This window comes from Gossypium hirsutum, chromosome A04 (genome assembly GCF_007990345.1).
Source record: "Gossypium hirsutum isolate 1008001.06 chromosome A04, Gossypium_hirsutum_v2.1, whole genome shotgun sequence".
Classification (NCBI taxonomy): domain Eukaryota; kingdom Viridiplantae; phylum Streptophyta; class Magnoliopsida; order Malvales; family Malvaceae; genus Gossypium; species Gossypium hirsutum.
This window is the reverse complement of record NC_053427.1, coordinates 87,061,193-87,081,959: the sequence shown is the minus strand read 5'-3', so window position 1 is coordinate 87,081,959 and position 20,767 is coordinate 87,061,193. Positions and strand designations below refer to the sequence as shown.

Here is a 20,767-nt window from a genome sequence, read left to right as displayed (position 1 = left end):
TTTTGGTCTACGAAATTTTGAGAAAAAAGGTTCGGGAGTCGGTTACGTGTGAGGAAGGATTAGCACCCTCATTACGTCCAAAATTGGTACCAAATCGATTAAGTACTGTCCTTATGTCTAAGTTTTAAAAAATGCTTTTGAAATGTGATTCCTTTTTGATAACATTTGAGTAACTCAAGTTAGTCATCAAAATTCTATTGCCTAAGAGGAATATAGCATCACATCCAACACGATAGGACATGATCCTTTAAGCCCTCGAAAACATGATGAATTTTGACTTCAAAAATTTATATGTTGAAAACCGCAAAAGGATGCCCAATTATTTAGTCCAACGAGAGAATCGAAACCCAACACGGTAGGGCACGGTTCTTCGAATTTCCAAACGTTGAACATTGTCTCGCTTCAGAAAACGTGAATGAAATTTAAAGGGATATTCGATTATTTTGCACAAACGAGAAATTACAACCCAGCACGATAGGGCACGTTTCCCCGAATTGCCGAACGTCAAACATTTCCTTCGTTTTAAAATTTTTTTAGAAAACATGAACGAAATTCTAAAGAGACATCCGATTATTTTGGGCAAACAAGAAATTACAACCCAGCATGATAGGGCACGATTCCCCGAATTGCTAAACATCGAACATCGTCTCCGTTTTAAAGAATTTTTAAACGAATAATTATAAACCAGCTTGGAATACACTAATTTAACTTGAATTAGATTTAGAGAATTAGAAATCATAAAGTGATATTTGTAAATCGAAATAAAATAAAAACGGGATAATATACATGAGCATAATAGATGCATTAATATAAAATAAAATAAGAGACGAGAATAACAAAAATTAGCTAACACGCGAAATAATCACAGATCAAATATAACGAAAAGTAAAATAAAAACTTAAGTAAATGATATATATGTAAATAAATAAATAACACAAACAATGATAAAAATAATAATAACAACAACAACAACAACAACAACAACAACAACAATAATAATAATAATAATAATAATAATAATTAATAATAATAATAATGCAATGATAGTAAGAAAGAAAAAAGTGATAACAATAATATGTCAAATAATAAAGATTAATAATAATAATAAATATAGCAAAGATAATGGTAAGAATATATAATATATATAGTATTAGAGGTAAATACACAATACATACATATTAGAAATAATCATAAAAAAAACAACTATTAATAACTATATAAATAGATATATAGTACTTGTATATACATGACATAGTTTAAAAAAAAACATGAACATAAGATAGTATGAGAAATAATAATGTATAAATGATGCAGTATTAAGGTATATGCATAACAATAAAAATGCAATATTAAAAGATATATACACGTAATATAAAAATGTACCCGCATTAAAAATATATACATAATAAAAATGCAATCTTTGAAATATTTACATAGTATATACATGCTAAAAAATAATAAAAAAGATATTAATGATATTACATAGATATATACATATATCAAAATGAACACATGATAGTACTCAAAGCATGTACACAATATATAATATATAAAAAATATATAAATATAATATTTATAAAAAATACATATACGGTATAATGTTAATATGTATGCATAATATGGGGTATGATATAATATTTAAATGTGTATACATGAAATATATATTAGGAATAATAATAATAATAATAGTAAAATCAAAGAGCATCTAAAAAACATAAATAAATGAACTTTTTAGTATAAAAAGTTAAAGGAATAAAGAAATAAGTAGATGAACAAGATAATAAATAAAACAATTTAGTTTGAAATTATAAACAGAAAATAAAATAAATAGAACAAATAAGACAAAAATAATATTGATGGAGCAAAAATGACAACGTGATAATGATATTAATAGTAATAATACAATGAGCAGTTGTAATAAGCCATGAATGTAAAAATAAAGGCAAAAGAATAGTACAAAACAATGGTGAAATAAAAATAAAAAAAAAACAAAAATGGAAACTAAAAGAATTTGAATTAACATAAAAAAATGAAGTCTAAGGCGTAAAATATAGGTAAATTAATAAATATAAAAATAAAATAAAATATAAGGGGTTGAATTTAAAAAGAGTAAGTAAATAAAACACTAAAGAAAAAAAAAATAAAACCAGAATATTGAAAATAATAAAAAAATGAAAAATAAACAAGATTAAATGGTCAAGGAACCGAAAATAAAAAAAAGAAATGAACTTTAAGGGATAAATTAAAAAGTTAGAATTTGAGCTAAAATGAGATACATGTAAGGGAAGAGGGACTCATATTGTAAATAATGAAAAGAAGGCCATCAAGGATCGAAATGAATCACGCTGAAACAACGAGGGACTAGCTGGAAAATATTCCTAGCCTTTTATGCGCAGTGTTTCGAAGGACCCAGATGTAACCCAAACGAAATCTAAGAGCTAAATTAAAAAAAACAAAAGAAAACAAAAAATGGGGCCTGGTCGAATAGAGTTGCAAAGGAGAATGAGTAATCTAGCAAATCTCCCATTTAGGGATAATGCACACCTCACTCCACCAAACACACTCTTTCATCATCATCATTTAAACCAAAAAAAAAAACTTTACTTTTTTTTATTCTATTACCAACTTTCCCTTTTTTATTCCATTACCAATTTTCCCCTTTTTTATTTTTTATTTTATTATTTCATTACCAACCTTCCCCTAACTTTAAACAAAAAGAATAGAGAGCTTCCCTGCTCTCTCTCCCTTTCCCTTCTCTTTTATTTTCTGCCAAGGTTTCAAAAAAACCCATCATTGCCGCCCTTCAACCGCCGCGCCACCGCCACACTCGGTGGCCGGCGATACACCAAAATGGGCTCCTTTAGCTCTCCCCTTTTTTACTTGTTGGAGGCTAGTTCCAAAAACGAAAAGACAAGGGTTCAACCCCCTTTTTAGACTCAACCATGCCGAACGGAGGGGAAGGCTCCGATAACGCGGCGACGGGGCCGGATTTGGTGAGAATCCTTCCTCTTTCCTTTTTTTTTCTTTTTTGTATCTTTGTTTAATAGATTTGTATAAAAAATAAAAGAAATATTAAAGAAGCAAGAAAACGAAAAACGAAAATAAAGAGAACAAAATCGGAGATCAACCTTCTGTGTGTTTTTTGTTTGATTTCTTGAAAAATACACGAGTGATACAATTTTTGGATCCTCCCTTTTACTATGAAAAATTGAAGGTTTTATAGCCAAAAACCATACATTTTCTACCTATTTCTTTGCTCCAATTGCAGGTGTTGAAGTTGTGGAGAACGAGGGGCGTGAAACATTGGCAAAAACATGGAGCGGGGTATACGGGGATCCTGTCTGGAGTGCTGACGTGGGGGTTGAATTTGTAGTCTGCTGAAAATTTTTGAGATAGTGGGCTGGTAGGGTTAGTTTAGGTTGTGGGCTGATGGGAGTTTTAATTTGGGCCATGTATTATTAATTGGACTGTTTTATTATTATTTTTGGATTTTTTTTATTTGGGCTCGGGCTAAGGTTGAAATTAGGTTTGGTTTTATTGGGCCTCAGGCAAAATTTGGGCCTTACACTCACCTAAGTATAGAAACACGAATTTAAAGGATTAGGGGCATCAAATTCATTAATTTATATAATAAATCATCCAAAAACGAGTCAAAAATGGGATTAAAAACATGTTACTTTTATGGTTTATCAATTAATGTGATAATATGAGTTTTAATTAGAAAGAAATTTTAATTAATCAACCTAGAGTCAGTGCTCTTATGCTCGAAAAATATTTGTATAATTTAGGGATTTCTATGTATGAATATACTAAGTAGAGAAAGCTGACTCATTTTTGTTTACTCGGCAATATAAATTTATTGAAAATAAATCTCTTATAAAAGTGCTACAAATTCACCTGGACTGCACCAGCAAAGCACCTAAAGACATTATAGCTAGTTTTTCAGTCATGCAAAGGCTAACTCATTTATTTACCATTTTAAACATCACACATATAAATAGCACGAACACAAATGATTATCCAGCCTAATAAAGAATGCAAGTAACAGATATATGAGATTTTGTTATGAACATAGAATTGTTCCAACAAATACTGCTAATTAATGCATGAAGTTTTTTTTGTCCTTATTTTCAGGGGGAGTTCTATAATATGCTGGCACAGTTAGAGGGAAGAACATTTGTCTGGTTCCTTCAGAGTACATGTAGGGGAGAAGAATACTTGATGCCACCTGAAAAACATGAAAATATTTTTATTAATATGATTCTATGTCATAATCATATTTAAGATCTCATATATTTATTCCATGTTATTATATAAATGTTTGGTTAAGATACTGACCCAAAGCAATTTAGCCCCATCCCACAAGCGTCTGGGAGAAGGAAATGGAAGTAACAATCGGCCAACGCCATATATTGCAATGGAAAAGAAATGAAATGCTAAGCTTAATGGAGAAGGGCATAAACCACAGAGCATAGCGGATGCTCCATATGAAAACATCCCTCCAAGTCTCAAATACCCCAAAAAGGTGTGCTGCAGATTCTCCATTGCAGGATTGGACGAGGCACTGAATATCTTCTGTAGGACATTAGCTAGTATATTTATTGTAGATGACATTGGCTGCATGTAGTTAAAGGGAAAAATTATACCTTTTTCATCATTGCCATTCACTTCAAAATGCATATAAAACATGAAACTACAATACCTTCCTCAGGGTATAAAAAGATTCGAGATATTTAGAAATGGGGGATGCATCGGATAGATCATGCAAGGGTCTTAGAAGATCCCTAAGTATTACAACATCAGACAGAGCAACAGTCATTCCCCCTCCGGTTATAGCGTGCCGCATGTTGAGTGCATCTCCAATCAAAAGCGCACCAGGAGTCAGGTGTGGAGCAGCAGCCATGATTTTATTCGGCGCTATTCTTATGTTACCCTTCTTCTCTATTGCAGATATAAAGGAATCGTACAATTCAGGAAGAACCTGAAGTGTATTATAAGCCATACAGTTAGTCCATAAACTAAGCCAAATTCCCCTAATGAATGAATAAAAGAAAGATCTAAATATACCTTGGGAGCCACCTGACTTTTCAAGTAACATGCCATTTCACCATTGGAAACTGAAGGTAACTTTTCACTAGGAACATTCACCATGCAACGAATTTCAGTGCTGCTAATTTGATAAAATACGATTGGTGAAGGGTTTGCTAATATAATAGCTCCATAATTTTCTTTTGGAAGGTTACAGTTTGTCAGTGTAAGACCAACAAAATTAGAGGGTATATCAACCTGCAGAAAAAAAAACTATAGACCTTAAAATATTTTCTCAAAGCATAGAATTTAGGATTAGTCCCTCTATTATCCTATAATTAGAATTTAATCTTTTTTCTTTAATTGCGAAAAAAAAATATCTCTCAATGTTATTAGTAGGTATCATTTGTAATAAAAAGGAATTAATAATATTATCAATTAGGACATACAATAACATTATAAAAATAAATAGATTTAAATTAAATCAAAATAAAGTAGAATGATTAAATATAAAATTTTAGCATAATAGAGAAACAGAAACCATAATTGAACAAATTTAACAAGAATTTCTAAGCATTTTCACCTTAGGATAGCAAAGAGAGCGTCTCAAATTTGAGAAACAACCATCACATACAATGGTGAGAGGAGCGTAAGTTGTCAATGGTTTACCACTCCCATTTTTGTAGTGCACTCCTTTGACAATACCATTTTCTTCAATAAGAGATGTTACTGTCCCTTGTTCTAAACTTACGCTACATTATCATAACATCAAAGCATCAAATTGGATCTTGTAAAGAAAAAGTATAATTTCAAATGTACTCTTTCTAATAAATTGTTGTAACAAGTTAATAAAGTAGAAACGAACTTGTCCGTGTTAACTTAAGCCTAAAATATAACTTGATCAATTCAAACCTAAACTTGGCTTGATTTGACTATAAATGGTCAACAACATGAATCCCTCTAAACCGAACCTCGTTTTACCCTAACATAAATTGACCACTCAAACCTGAAATGATCCAAACAAGTAAGTTAAAAATATAAAAAATCGAGGTGACTATAACCTTAAATGACATGAACCTATCATTAGCTGACCTTAAAAACTCGAGCTTCAAGCCCTATTGACCTAAACCCAAAAAGACTCGAATCCAAACTTGTAACGGTCCAAACCAGAATTTAACCCAAACCTAAAATGACTTGAATCTAAGCTCACTAAAACCGAATTTACGTAAAAAAATTGTATAACTTGAATGACTTGATCTAGATTGACTTGACTCAAAATCGACTCAACTAGCTCAATTGACAGGTCTAAACAAAAACAATGAGTTAAAACAAACTACAAATCACTTAATCCTTTAAGATAAAATGTTCTGGCATCTTATGTTGATATTGAAGAATGATTGAGAGGAGGGAGAGAAAGTACTTGTGAAGAGATGCAACTTTTTTCCTCAACCTTTGAATGAAACGACCATTATGAAATGTTCTTCCTGCAACATGAGACTGAAACTTTTCCAAAGGAAAAGATACGCGAGCCTCCTTTCCATCCTTGTATAGAGTATAACCTAAAAGCTGTTGCGCATCTATCTCATCTACACAATCTATAGAACCAACACTCAAAGTAAAATAAATAATTATATAAAGAAATAACATTATAACATTATATTACATCTACTATTTAAATCCATGATTTTTCATGTTTACCCTCAAGGCCTAATTCAATTAACTTTAAGTAGCCCCCTGGTGTTAGACTTTCACCAGCCATTCTATTAGGCGCATTTAAGTCCCTTTCTATTACTCGCACTTGACGTCCATCCTATAAAATGTAAGTTGTTAAGAATTGTTACGTATGGTATCACAGTGAAATACAAATTTGAATGCCAGTGAAATCTTGGCAGTGTTGCTTAATGCAGAGACTCTGAATTCTTAAGCACCCAAGTTTAAGTTCAATCATGCACAATTGCAAAATATAAATCTCTAATTCCATCATGTGTGTACGCCATGTATGTTTTTTATTTAGATTCATTCTGATTGTTTTCTTTTTGTCCTTTTACAAGTTTAATTCTACAATATAATTACTTGAGCATATATTATACTTTTACATTTACTCTATTTGTAATAATAAACTTTTCAAAAAAAATTTCTACAAGTAAATATTATCAAATTACCAAATGCGCTTAAATTACATTTTAAAAAATAAGAACTAATAAATAAAGGACATACATATTACAATTTTATATTTTAAATTACATGCATAAAATCAAATTGGACTGTCAAAATAGATTTTATATTTTTTTAACTACTACTTGATATTACACCGTTATAGTTATTATTTTTAAATCGGATCGGTAGTTAAATTGATCAAATTATTGATTTTCAATTCAATCTGTTCATCTTATTTAAATCAAATAAATTATTAAACCAGTATTTTAAATTAACTCCCAAATTGAACCGATCCAATTTCAAACAACATTGATTATTTCATTTTACCATCAAATTAAAATTTGAATTTATTATAAAAAAATCAACACAAATCCACGTGAACTTCAATTAAGTTATCGGAATATTATCTTCCCATATAACACTTCAACCAATAATAATAAAATGCGAACTTAATTAGTAATTGTTCCTTTCAAAAAAATTGGTAAAAGTATCACGGAGGTTTTTGTACTAAGAATTGGATTGTATTTTGTCTCTCAATTTAAAAAATAATAATTTAGTCCCATTAGATTAAAAAGCAATATGATTCTCTGTTAAAAATTCTATCCACTTCTATTACTTAAAATTAGTTCTTGTACGTTAGCATGAGGTACACATAATACAGTGTGTGTAACTGTTTGGTTACACCATCAACCACGCTAAATTTTAACAGTAAAAATAGATGGAATTTTTAACAGAAAGTACCAGTTTATTATTTAATCTAACCTACAAAAAGTAATTTACCTATTTTTTAAGTAAAAGGGATAAAATACAATGCGACTCTTAATATAAAAATTTACTAGGAACCTCTTTAATACTTTTACTAAAAAAAATTAGCAATTGTTATATGCTAGGAAAATAAGATGATTAAATTAGGGTAAAACAAAATAAAGAAAAAAGGAGAATTTATGAGACCTTTCCAAGAGAATAGGCAAGAGCAGCACCGGCAACACCGGCGCCGACTATGATAATATCCGTAGTGCCAACACCCTCACTCTTTCCAGTTTTGTTTACACTGTTCCTCTTTGGAAAATCCATTGAAGCTGCTCTGTTTAGCTTCCTCAGTCCCCTAAATCTGATTAGGGAATTGCGGTACAAGAAAACAAACCCCAAAAGAGAGGCTATAACACCTCCAAGTACTCCAACCATGTACTGCTCAGCCATTGATTTAAGAACAATGTATGGAATGAATAATCAAGAAGAGCATCATTTATAGAAGATAAGCGTGCAATGGCATATAATAATCACCACAATTGACAAATAAGATATTTCAATATGTGTATAATATGTTTACAATATGTCAATATCAAGCATGTTAAATTATTGTGATTTGCAAATCTGATTTGGGCCCTCGCATTTTAGATGAAATAGGGTTGACGTTTGGACGAGAAAGAGACAATGTCTTGAGGATGCGAAGAATGACGTATCGACAAGGCAATACGCCACATCACAACGTGACGACATGTTCTCTACTAAACTAAATTTTATCTCATAGTTAAACTCTGTTATCTTTTTTTAGTCTAACTCTGATTATTCTAGAGATGTTTTATATTTTCTCACGGATAAGAGAGAGTTTTGTGGGAATTTCGTAAGAACTTTGTATTTTTGAGTTCGAATTTGTTTTTTGTTTCTCTATCTTGTATTCCTCTTCAGTTATTTGCCATTCTAGTGAAGTTTTTTTTTACCTGTGACTTTTTATCTTCTTAAGAGAAGTTTTTTCATGTAAATATTTGTATCGGATTTGTCTCTATTTATTCTTATTCGTTGCTTAACTCGAGTTTTTTTTTTCTTCATTTAAAACCGCATTGTTGTCAAAGAAAATACAGACTAGCAACCAAACAATTCAAACTTACAGCAAACAGAACTTAGAACACAGACCATGAAAAGATATAAACAACCCGCTAATTCTACAAAACAAAATTTCACCACCAAACTTTAAACATTTGCGTCCGATTAAGACCTCCCATCGCCAAAAAAAAAGCCATATCGTTACCATTCTTACCGTTCGTTGCTTAACTGGAGTTTACCCAACATTATACTATATAGATAATAAAAATAACCTCTCCAAAAGTAATATATTTATATAGGCAATTACTTTTTGTGTCCTTTTGTATTTCATTTAAATTTAACTAAAAGTAGTAATAGACGATTTCTTTTGGTGCATTACAATTTAATTTCGGAAAAATACAGAAGCATTGGCAAGTATGAAAGCTAAGGAATTTTTGCAATACAGTGATGATGTTATGTGGATGGAAGAATACCCTCTTTTTTTCATGAAGTTGTAATTGCTTATGCTCTAAATGATTAATGAAATGAAGAAGACATTTCTCTAGCAAAAACTATGATTGATGACTGAAGTACCTCCACCACACGCTATGGAAAAAAAAGGATGCATTATTATTGCAAAAAGAAACAAAAAAGGAAAAAAGACAGATTAAATTATTTATTTTGTGGGACTAAAGAGGGACAAGGCCCTAAAAAGACAATCACTAAATGTGGGGAGTTCTGCAATTCGCACAGGTAGAGTGTAAGTTTGGAGCACATGAGAGAATTTTCCATATCGGCTTTAAAGGTGATCATGGTCTTTGATGATGATTCATCGAAGATAAAAAATCTTTTTAGGAATACTTAATGCTGCTTTTACTATCCAGTTAGCTAAAAAAATTTCTATCTAAGAATATACTTAAGCTCATAATGTGTCACGGACTCAACTTTGTTTACTCGATTGTAAGTTCGTGCAGAATTTGGATGGGCGCTTCTGCTCAAGTCACCCGTATAAAAGCACCCCCTCATCTAGAAAAGCCCTCTCCATCACAAGAGAAGAGGGGCTTTAGGATATAAGCCAAAGTTGTGCCAAAATGCATTAGACTTTTATACACCATTTTTAAACCATGTGAAGCACCACTGCAAATCATCCCAACTTCTATGTTGCAACAAGAACCACTACAACTAGTGTGGTTGCTTCCCCATATTTGAGCAGTGATCAGAAGAAACGCTAGTGGTTTAACAAGAAAGGCAATTGTCTTGGATCTTTGATCTAATCTTCAACAAAGTTTTATTTGCATAAGCTTTATTACTTTTATCATTAATATGCAAATGTTGATAATGTGATCATCCATTAATTCTTGTTATCACACTGTTTTGATGCATGACTTTGCTTGAATACTGCATCTTATTGAATTTCATTAATGTTTAATTGGCACATTTTCTTATAGAAATTAAATGATATTTATTTCTTGCTTATGTATTGCAAAAAGTTTGAAACTAAATTTTTTCAATGAATGTTTGATTGAGGGTAATCATATTTTGAAAATTTTTAAATGATTTAAAAGGGAATTTTTGAAATGTTATTATAATTTTTTAATTAATATTAATATAAATACTATTATAAAATCATAATTATTTATTGATATTGCATTAAATGAATTATTGTTTAATTATTAGTTTAAAAAAATATTTAGATATATTTTAGGGTGTAATTTATCAATTAAACCTTTTAAAAAATAAAAATTAATAAATAAAGGACCTACAAAATTTATTAAACTTATTTATAGATTTCTTTTAATAATCTCATTATAAGTTCTGATTATATATAGTATTTTTTTGAAACAATGCTTAGAACCAACTGTAATGGGCCATTTTTACCCGACCCATTAGAAACCCAAAAAAAAAACAAAACAAAAAATAAAAGTCCAATATTAAACTTAACCAAAATCTAACCCAAATACAAGACCAAAAAATTCAAATCATAACAATCCAGTTTACTATCCAATTACAAAAACTTGTGGCCCAACTGCAAGATCAGGCCCGAAAAGCCCAAAATGTCAAGGTTTCAGAAACCCTAGGGCCCTCTCCCTCGTGCCGCAGCCAAGCCCCAGCCCTCGCACCGTACGACGCACCAACTACCTCTGTACGCCTCAGCAGCCCCCAGCGCACAACCCCCGTACGCCCCACGCCAAGCGCCAGCATACCCCGTACCTGTAAAAGGACGAACACAACAGCAGCAAAAAAAGAAAGAGAAACATTGCATTTTGTTTTATTCTTTTTCTGTTTCGACTATAAAGCCAAGAATACAGCGATTGTAAGGGTCTTCCTTTTTTTTTACGCAACACACGCATATAGAACAGAGAAAAAGAAATCAAAATAGTAAAGGTGATTTCAAGCTTCTTTGTCCCTTTTTCTTTCGATTTATTTTTTCTTTTCATTGGCTTGATTTCTTTTTTAACATGTGAATCGACACTGATGAAAGGCCAAAAACTTCTCGAAAATACAGAGATTCGGGCGAGGGTCGAATGTTTTGATGCTTTTGAATTTATGCTTTGTTTTTAAAAGGAATAATGCATGACTTGAGTTTTCTTAAGAAGAAAAAGAAAAGGAAAGAGCTTACCTCCATGGGCGTGTACCAGATCTGGCCGTCGTTCGCGCCATTGGCCATCAAGTTAATGGAGGTTTAGTGGCTGCGCAATGAGCCAAACCCTAGCAGAGCAGGGGTTCTCCTTTCTTTTCTTTTTCATCTGCGTTTTGGGAAAGAAAATAAGTGGGAGTAGGAACCTTTAACATTAAAAAAAAACTGTTGCAGGCCAATTTTGGCCTACCACAAATTAAACCCATTTACAACTAAAAAAAAAAACCACCTAACTTACCCAAACCTCAATCAGCCCACATCCATCTAAATTAACCCAATTACCCAAACCCAAAATTAAAAAAAATATAAAAATTCCTAGCCCAATAATATAGCCCAAATTAGAAAAAAAAAAAGAAAGAAGGGAAAACCTAACCCTAGCCTCAACTTTCGGTGCCACTTGCCTCTGACAACCCCACCTGTCACTTCCATACCTTGCAAAAAGTAAAGCAAACAAGCAAGATAAAAAAAAATAGCAAAAGTAGTAATAAAAAAACTTGTAAAATGGCTATAAAAAGCCAAGCAAAAAGAAAAAAGGGGAGGATTTTTTTAGTTTTGATTTCCTTTGGTTGTTGTTCTGTTTTGAAAAAAAGAAAAAGACTGTTAGACAAATGTATTGAAAATCAAAAAGCAAAACAACAGAAGAAAAAAGGTGGATTTTAATCTCTATTTCTCTTATTCCTTTAGTTTATTTCTTTCCTTTTTTTTTGTTTTCTTTCGATTCAATCTCATAGTTTTTCATTATAAATCGTTTTTAAATAAAAAGAAAAAAGAAAAATTTACCTGGATCTTGGTGGCCCTGACCACTGTCGACGGTGGAAGCCCCGGCGACTTCAAAGAGCCACAATGAAGGCGGCAAAAATGAGTTTAGAAACCTTAACCGAAAAAGGGGAAAAGAGGTAGGGTGTTCTTTGTTTGCTTAAACAAAAATGAAGTAAAGAATAAAAAATAAAAAAAATAACAAAGATGAAATGGCGTCACAAATACTAGGCCAAGCATGTTTTTGCTTTTGGGACAAATTGTGTAAATGGTCTCTCCTCCTTTCTGGTCCTTTCAAATCAGCTCATTATTACTTTTAAATTCCGCCCAAAATATTATTTTAATTACATTTTAGTACTGGTTGGAGTGGCACCGTTTTGATGGTATGGGAATATTCCCAATTCGGTCCTCCACTTTTGCGCTTATTTCATTTCAGACTCTTTTTTTTTGTTTATTCATATGTTTGTTACATTATATCCCTCACATATATATTAAGGACTTTAATGCTTACTTTCTAAATATTTGTTGTTCTTATTATCTTCATTTAAATATTTGTTATTTTATCATTTTCACGTTGCTAATATTTATTTATTTGTCTATCCATCTATTATTTATTTCCTTCTATATATTTCCCCGTATTTCCCTTTCATTGTTTTCCTTTTACTTTACTATTATTATTATCATATTATTAAATTAATTAGCTTTGCATTATTATTATTATTACTATTATATTTCTTTTGTATTTATTTATCTATTCCTTTTTTTACATACATTTATTTTACTTTGTTTTACCATTTGTTTATGTCCCTTTATGATTTTAAAACTTTGGTTATTATTAATTGTTATTTTTCTCAACCTTCACATATTATTATTATTATTTTTACTATCTAATATATTATTATACTTATTTTTACCCCTGTTATATTTATTATTAATATTAGTATATATTTTATTGTACGTATATATATACTTTTATATATAGTATTATTTTTATATATCATTATATTTATTATTATGCTTATTATTTTCACTATTGTTACTTATTATTTTATTTTAGTATTATTATGTATTATTTGGTATACATACATCTTTCTGTACATATTGTTATTATACATATATTATTTTATTATGGTATTAATACATTTTTACTTTTTTTCTTTTATTATAAATATTATTTGTTATTACTCTAATATCTTAATATTATGTTATAATGTTTTTTATTAATCACTTCATTATATCATGTTTGCACCGTTTATTTATTTATGAATTTTTATTTTAAAAAATAGTTTATTCATTTTTTCTTCTTCTTTTTATTTATAAATAAGGCAACGTGCCGATTTAATATTAAGCCATTGATTTCATCGCTATGTTGGGTGAATATCATCAGCTAGTGTTAAAAATGGAACGTCCTTTTTAAAAAAATCGAAAAATTTAAAAATTCTCGTGTTTTGAATTAAGATATTTATTTTTGTGATTATTGGTAAGTGATCAAACTTTATTTTTAAAATGTAGATGAGGATATGTAATTTGTCAAAATTCTAATGCTGTAAACTTTTCGCGTTTCCAAAATTTTTCGTGTTTTAAAAAAAAATTCGGATCCCAAAAATTTTTGTGTTTTCAAAATTTTCCTGTTTTAAAAAATTCTCGTTTTTCAATCGGATTACGGTTAAATGGCAAATTGAATTCGTATTTTTGAAAATCAAGACAACACGTGTTTAATAAAGATACCAATTTTGGGTGTCATGAGGGTGCTAATACTTTTCTCGTGCGTAATTGACTCCCAAACCCTATTTTTCTCAGGATTTTTGCGTAGACCCAAGTTTGGCCTTCGTTTTTGTTCAAGAATAAACTTTCTTTTCTAAAAAAGATGATTTATTAGGTGTCCGATCACACCTAGAAAAAAGATCGGTGGCGACTCCCTTTTTTTTAAACCAAAATTCCATTTTCAAATTTTCAAATAATCGCCTCAATTAGCGACCGAAAGCGAAATTTTTACGTCGCTACAAAAACGGCGCCTTTCAGCTATTAGGATCAACGCGCCAACCCGAATAGCAAGCCGGATCCGCGCCTATTGTTCAAAATGGGTTAATTATGCATCTGGTCCTCCCTATTCGTATAATGGCTCAATGGGCTGCCATTTGTTTCATTTCTTTTTAATTCAGCCTTTATAATTCACGCGCGTTTCATTTTAGTCCGTAATGAAACACAACGTTTTGGGGCTTGGAATAATTCTAGTTTTAGTCCTTGTGTATTTGTACACATTACGTGCCGGTCCTTATTTTGTTACCCGCAGTTTAATGTATTTGTAAATTATTCTCTTTATTTTAATTTGATTTCAATTAAGTTTCTTTTTAGATTTATTTCAAGTTTTTTTATTCGTGTTATTTATTTGTGTTGATTGTACTATTTGTATCGTTTGCTTACTTATTTATTGACATTCGGGTGATTGTATTTTCACATTTTGTACACTATTTCGTGTAAAATTTATTTATACACTATTATACATATATATATACTTTATATTAAAGTTAATTTCATTTCATATATATTATTAACCTTATTTTTTTTATACATATGATTTCTCTTAAATTTATTCTTATATTTTATTATATAGTCCTACATAATATATCTTTTAAGTTATTATCATATATGTACACATATTTATTGATACTCATATTTAATCTATATATATTATTAAATCCATGTATTTTATACATATAGTTCTCCTTATATATATTATAGCGACGTAAAAATTTTTCGCTTTCGGTCGCTAGTTGAGGCGATTATTTGAAAATTTGAAAATGGAATTTCGGTTTTTTAAAAAGAAAAAAGAGTCGCCATCGATCGTCTTTCTTAGGTGTGATCGGACACCTAATAAATCCTCTTTTTTAAAAGAAAATTTATTTTTTAAATAAAAAGAAAGCCGAGTTTAGGTCTACGTCAAAAGCCAGAGTAAAGTTGGGTTCGGGAGTCGGTTACGTGCGAGGAAGGTATTAGCACCCTTGCGACACCCAAAATTGGTATCTTATTAAACACGTGTTGTCTTGATTTTCAAAAATATGAATTCAATTTGAATTTTAATTGTGATCCGATCAAAACATGAGAATTTTTAAAATGTCAGTTTCTTTTGAGAAGAGCGTTTCGTTTTTAACACGAGCCGGTGATATTCACCCAATATAGCGATGAAATCAACGACTTAATGTTAAATCGGCACATTGCCTTATTTATTGAAATTAATTAAAAAATATGAATAAAACATTATTATAATAAGAATTCGTAAATAATGCAAACAATGATACAATTAATAAAAAAATATTAAAATCTAAGAATATTAAAATAACAATAACAATATTTACAATAAAAGAAAATACCAATATGTACATAAATATAAATATATATATATATGTGTGTGTGTATATATATGTTAATAATGATGAAAAGAAAATAATGATTATACTAATAATAGTGATAATGGTAATGATCGAAGTAGTAATGAAATAAGTATAAGTATGCAAAAAAATAAAAATAATATAATATAAAGTGGAAAAAAATAATGATAATAATATATTAATAAAAGAAATATATATATACATACATATACCAAAAATATATTCATAATAATAGTATTGAGTATTAAAAGTATATATATAATATAGGCAAAAATATATGCATAATATAGTATTGAAAGTATTTATGGGATAATATAAAAAATATATGAATAATGTGATATTAAAAAATATATAAATAATTTATATAAAAAATATAATATTAAAAATATATATACATATAATATATACATAATATATACATAATATAGTATTAAAATATATACATGATATATACATATTAGAAATAATAATAATGTTACAAAACAATTATTAATAATACTGCATAAATATAGATGTCGAAATCATCTTTTTTCAAAATTTTGGATCTAATGAAAAAACGGGGGAAATTGACTTTTTGAAAATAAAACGTGGAATCGCCACTGAGCTTTTTATTTTGGCGAGATCGGATCACCTAAGAATTTGGTTATTTTAATAAAACATTTTTTATTTACTAAAACAACGATTTTGGTCTACGAATTTTTGAGAAAACGGGTTCGGGAGTCGGTTACGCATGAGGAAGGATTAGCACCCTCACTATGCCCAAAATTGGTACCAAATCGATTAAATGCTGTCCTTTTGTAAAACGTTTTTGAAATGTGGTTCCTTTTCGATAACATTTGAATAACCCGAGTTGGTTATCAAAATTCTCTTGCTTAAGAGGAATATAGCATCACATCTAGCACGATAGGACACGATCCTTTATACCCTCGAAAACATGATAAGTTTTGAGTTCCAGAAGTTTATATGTTGAAAACCGTAAAAGGATGCCCAATTATCTAGTCCAACGAGAAAATCGAAACCCAGCACAATAGGACACGACTCCTCGAATTTCTAGATATCAGACATTGCCTTATTTTTAGAATTTTAAAAAACATGAGTGAAATTCTAAAGGAATATTAGATTATTTTGAACAAACAGGAAATTGCAACCTAGCACGATAGGGCACGATTCCCCAAGTTGCCAAACATCGAATATTACCTTCGTTTTGAAGAGTTTTTAAAGATATGAGTGGAATTCCAAAGGAATCTTCGATTGTTTCGAACAAACGAGAAATCGCAACCCAGCACGATAGGGCACGATTCTCAAATTGCCAAGCACTGAGTATTGCCTTCGTTTTAAAGAGATTTTAGAAAACGTAAGTGAAATTCAGAAGGGACCTTTGATTATTTTGAAGAAACAAGAGATTGCAACCCAGCACGATAGGGCACGATTCCGCGAATTGCCAAATATCAAACATTGCCTTTATTTAGGATTTAGAAAAACACAAGTGAGATTCTAAAGGAACATTCGATTATTTTGAACAAATGAGAAATCAAAACCCAGCACGATAGGGCATGATTCTCGAATTTTCAAGCAATCAAATATTGCCTTCGTTTTAAGGAATTTTCAAACAAATAATTGTAAAACCGGCTTAAGACACATTAATTTGACTTGAAATAAAATGGAATAATTAGTTTTGAAGAGTTGGAAATTAATAAGTGATATTTGTAAACCAAAAAGGAAAAATAAACATGGGATAATATGCATTTATTAAATACTATGATAGATGAATGAAGATAATATAATTCACTTAATCAACCAACAAAATGAACAATTAAATTCAACCGATCTAGGAAAAATATTATCAATTTCTTAGGCATGAATGAAGAATAATCAATATAATAATAATACAAAACGAAAATAACATACATAGCCTAATACAATATGATCAAATGCGAAATATGCAAAACAAAATAAAATTAAAAAAGAGATAATGTGTATAAGACAAAATTAAAAGGATGAACGCATAATATGTTATAAATGAACTGTTGAATTTGAAACTTTTTGTAAAAACAAACTAAAGATATATATATACATTCACTAAAATATATGTTAGAATGAAAACTTTTAAATCAAATAATATATAAATGTCAAAAAATATTTATTAAAATACACTCGATAAAGAAAAATTTAATAATATATAGAATACGAAAGTATAGCAGGAATACATAATAAGATATAATTTTAGGAGGTATACACAGTAGATTTGCAAAATATATGTTTATAAATAGTTTTGGAAATAATTAGTTGTGAAAATTGCATGAGATTAAGAATGTATATGAGACTAAATTAAATTTTCTATATGTAACAGATTTAAAAAAAAAACATAATTATGTACACAATAGATTAAAAAACATATACATGTGTACAAATAAATTTAGAAGTAAGTATATATAAAAATAGCATGGAATTAAACATGAGTCTAATATGCATCGATGTACATAAAAACATTTAAAAAAATACTATATAAAATGTTAAATAATATGATATAAGAAAAACTTCAAAATGGTGATTTTATAAAACATAAAATAGAGTTATTAAGGTATCTCACATATATATAAAATATTAAGTACTTTAGAACAACAAGCATTTACAAATTAAAACCTCAATCAAAATAATATATGTACTAATATATATAGAATATTTGAAGAAATATTACACAAAACGTCAAAATAATAAGATAAAAGAAACTTCAAAAATAATTGTATAAAAAAATAACAAACTAAATTATCAAAATGGATCAAACACATAAAAATATTAAATGTATTTTAAAATGGCAAGTTATACGAATAGAGGACTGAATTAAAATGGAATTAAAATGAGAGAGATAATTTAAAAATAAAGAAACCAACATGGGGACCAGCGTGCAACGTGCATAAATGCATAAGGAGTAAAACTGGAAATATTCTAGATCCTTGTTGAGGCACGGAACCAGTTGGAAATAAGCACAAATTACAAGACCAAATTAAAAAACAAATGAAATAAACAAGGTGCAATCAAAGACTTGTGCGATGGGGGAGGGCTTGGCATGCAATTATCCCTCTCCATTTCAAGGCTACAAATACAAGCCATAAACGGCGTCACTTTGTGCTGCGCTTCTTAAAAGCCAAATATTTTGGCAGAACAAATTGAAAAAGCCAAAAACCTAGAAGTTTGCTCCTATTCGGCCGCCACTCAACCTTCCTTCCAACACCACGATGCCTTTACATCCCCTTTCGGCTTCGATTTTAACGGAGCGAACCGAGATCCATGGCCGATGTAGTGACCAATTTTTGCCCGGGCCCGCTAAAACCCCAAACACATATATACATATAAAACATGTACAAATAAATAAATGAATAAAACAAAGTCCATTTAGTTAGTGTCTTATTACAAGCCCAAACAGCCCACTAAAATTAATACCCTAGCCCATTTACAAAATAGTCCAAAGCTTCGAGGCCCAAAACAGCTCAAAAGTTGAAACAACTTCAGTAACCCTAGGTCACTCCTCCTTCCTGCGCCGCAACAACAATCGGACAGCAGCTTCGTGCCTCCGTACGCCCCAACGTTTCAGCAGCCCCAGCCTCCGTACTCCTCACGCCAAGCGCCAGCACGATCCCCGTACACGCACCCGTACCTGCAAACAAACAAGGCAGACACAACAGCAAATGAAAACAAAAGAAAAAAACATTGTATTTTTATTAATTTTTCCTCTTTCTTTTCGGCTATAAAGCCAGATTTTAATCTTGTAATGGTTTTTTTTTTACGAACAGAAGAATACAAGCAATAGAAAGCAAAAAAAAAGAAAGGTGATTTTTTGATTCAAAGATCTCTAAACGTCTTATTCGTTTTAGTTTTTATTCTGTCGGATTTGTGATTCTTTTTTTTTAAAAAAAAGGAAAGAAAAAGTGTAAAGCTTACCTTCGCATACGAGCCGTCGGGATCCTCATCTCCTTCGTTGACATCAAAGTCGAAGATGGGATTTTGGGGCTAAAATCAACGGCCTTTGAGGCTAGGCTCCAACCGGAGAGCATTAAGGCGCCTTTGTGCGCCTTCACCCATTGATAAGGTGGTGAAACAATGGCTGAGCGGCGGACCGAATGAGAGTTTTGGGGGAGGGGGGAGACCTTTGGTCTGCTTGTTTTCTTTTCAAATGGACGGGTATCAGCTTAGGGTTTCCCTGGATTTTGGCTTTTATTTAACGAAGGAAACGATGCCGTTTTAAGCCAATCCCTATGGCTTCAAAACGACACCGTTCGGCAGTCCTATACCCGATGACCCGACCCGCGCTAGGCTGAAACCCGCGCACTGGGTCCTTGAGGGTTATTTTTCATTTAGTCCCCCCTATTTGCATGGCGGTTCAATCATTTGTTATTTGCTTTATTTCCTTTTTTAATTTAGCCTTGAAACATGCACATATTTTCATTTTCGCCCGCACTTGTACACTGCGTTTTGGGGTCTGGATTATTTCCAAATTTGGTCCTGCGCATTTACCCATGTTGCGCGCTAGTCCTTCCTTTTCATTTTTAACAGTTTATTTATTTAAACTATCCTCCATACTTTAATTTGATTTCAATTTGGCTTCTTTCTAAATTCATTTAATTGTTTTTATTTTTATTTTGTTCTTGTTTATTATTCGTATAGGTTACAACATCTGCACCATTTACCCACTTATTTATCATAATTTTGATAACCGTATTTTCATACTTTGTATATTATTTTTTATGAATGTTTTTATATATATACTATTATGTAGATATATACATGTACTTTATAATAAAGTCATTTTTTATTTCAAGCTTATTATTAATATTATATTATTTTATATACAATGAAATTTTCTTTAAACATATTCTTATCTTATATTACGTAATTCTTATAATATATCTTTTAAATCATCGTTTTAAAATTCTTCTTGCATTAAGCTATTTTAATATTCTTATATATAACCTCTTGTCTAAACATTAATATATATATA

At 30.3% G+C, this 20,767-nt stretch overlaps 1 protein-coding gene and 2 long non-coding RNA genes across 3 annotated transcripts; 1 reads left to right on the top strand and 2 right to left on the bottom strand.

Moving 5' to 3' along the window:
- The first annotated feature begins 2,612 nt into the window (after nt 1-2,612).
- LOC107934944 (uncharacterized) lies at nt 2,613-3,614 on the top strand. Its single transcript, XR_001694113.2, has 2 exons — nt 2,613-2,993; nt 3,269-3,614. It is a non-coding gene; the product is annotated as an uncharacterized lncRNA (long non-coding RNA).
- A 428-nt stretch (nt 3,615-4,042) lies between these two features.
- Nucleotides 4,043-8,483, bottom strand: LOC107934884 (squalene monooxygenase SE1). Its single transcript, XM_041111681.1, has 8 exons — nt 8,137-8,483; nt 6,727-6,838; nt 6,449-6,623; nt 5,612-5,780; nt 5,068-5,286; nt 4,703-4,981; nt 4,339-4,617; nt 4,043-4,228 (listed from the first exon to the last, which is right to left on the bottom strand). Exons 1-8 carry the CDS (start codon nt 8,383-8,385, stop codon nt 4,100-4,102), a joined length of 1,611 nt encoding a protein of 536 aa, XP_040967615.1. The 5' UTR covers nt 8,386-8,483; the 3' UTR covers nt 4,043-4,099.
- A 10,662-nt stretch (nt 8,484-19,145) lies between these two features.
- LOC107934938 (uncharacterized) lies at nt 19,146-20,300 on the bottom strand. Its single transcript, XR_001694107.2, has 2 exons — nt 19,711-20,300; nt 19,146-19,426 (listed from the first exon to the last, which is right to left on the bottom strand). It is a non-coding gene; the product is annotated as an uncharacterized lncRNA (long non-coding RNA).
- Nucleotides 20,301-20,767: the final 467 nt, after the last annotated feature.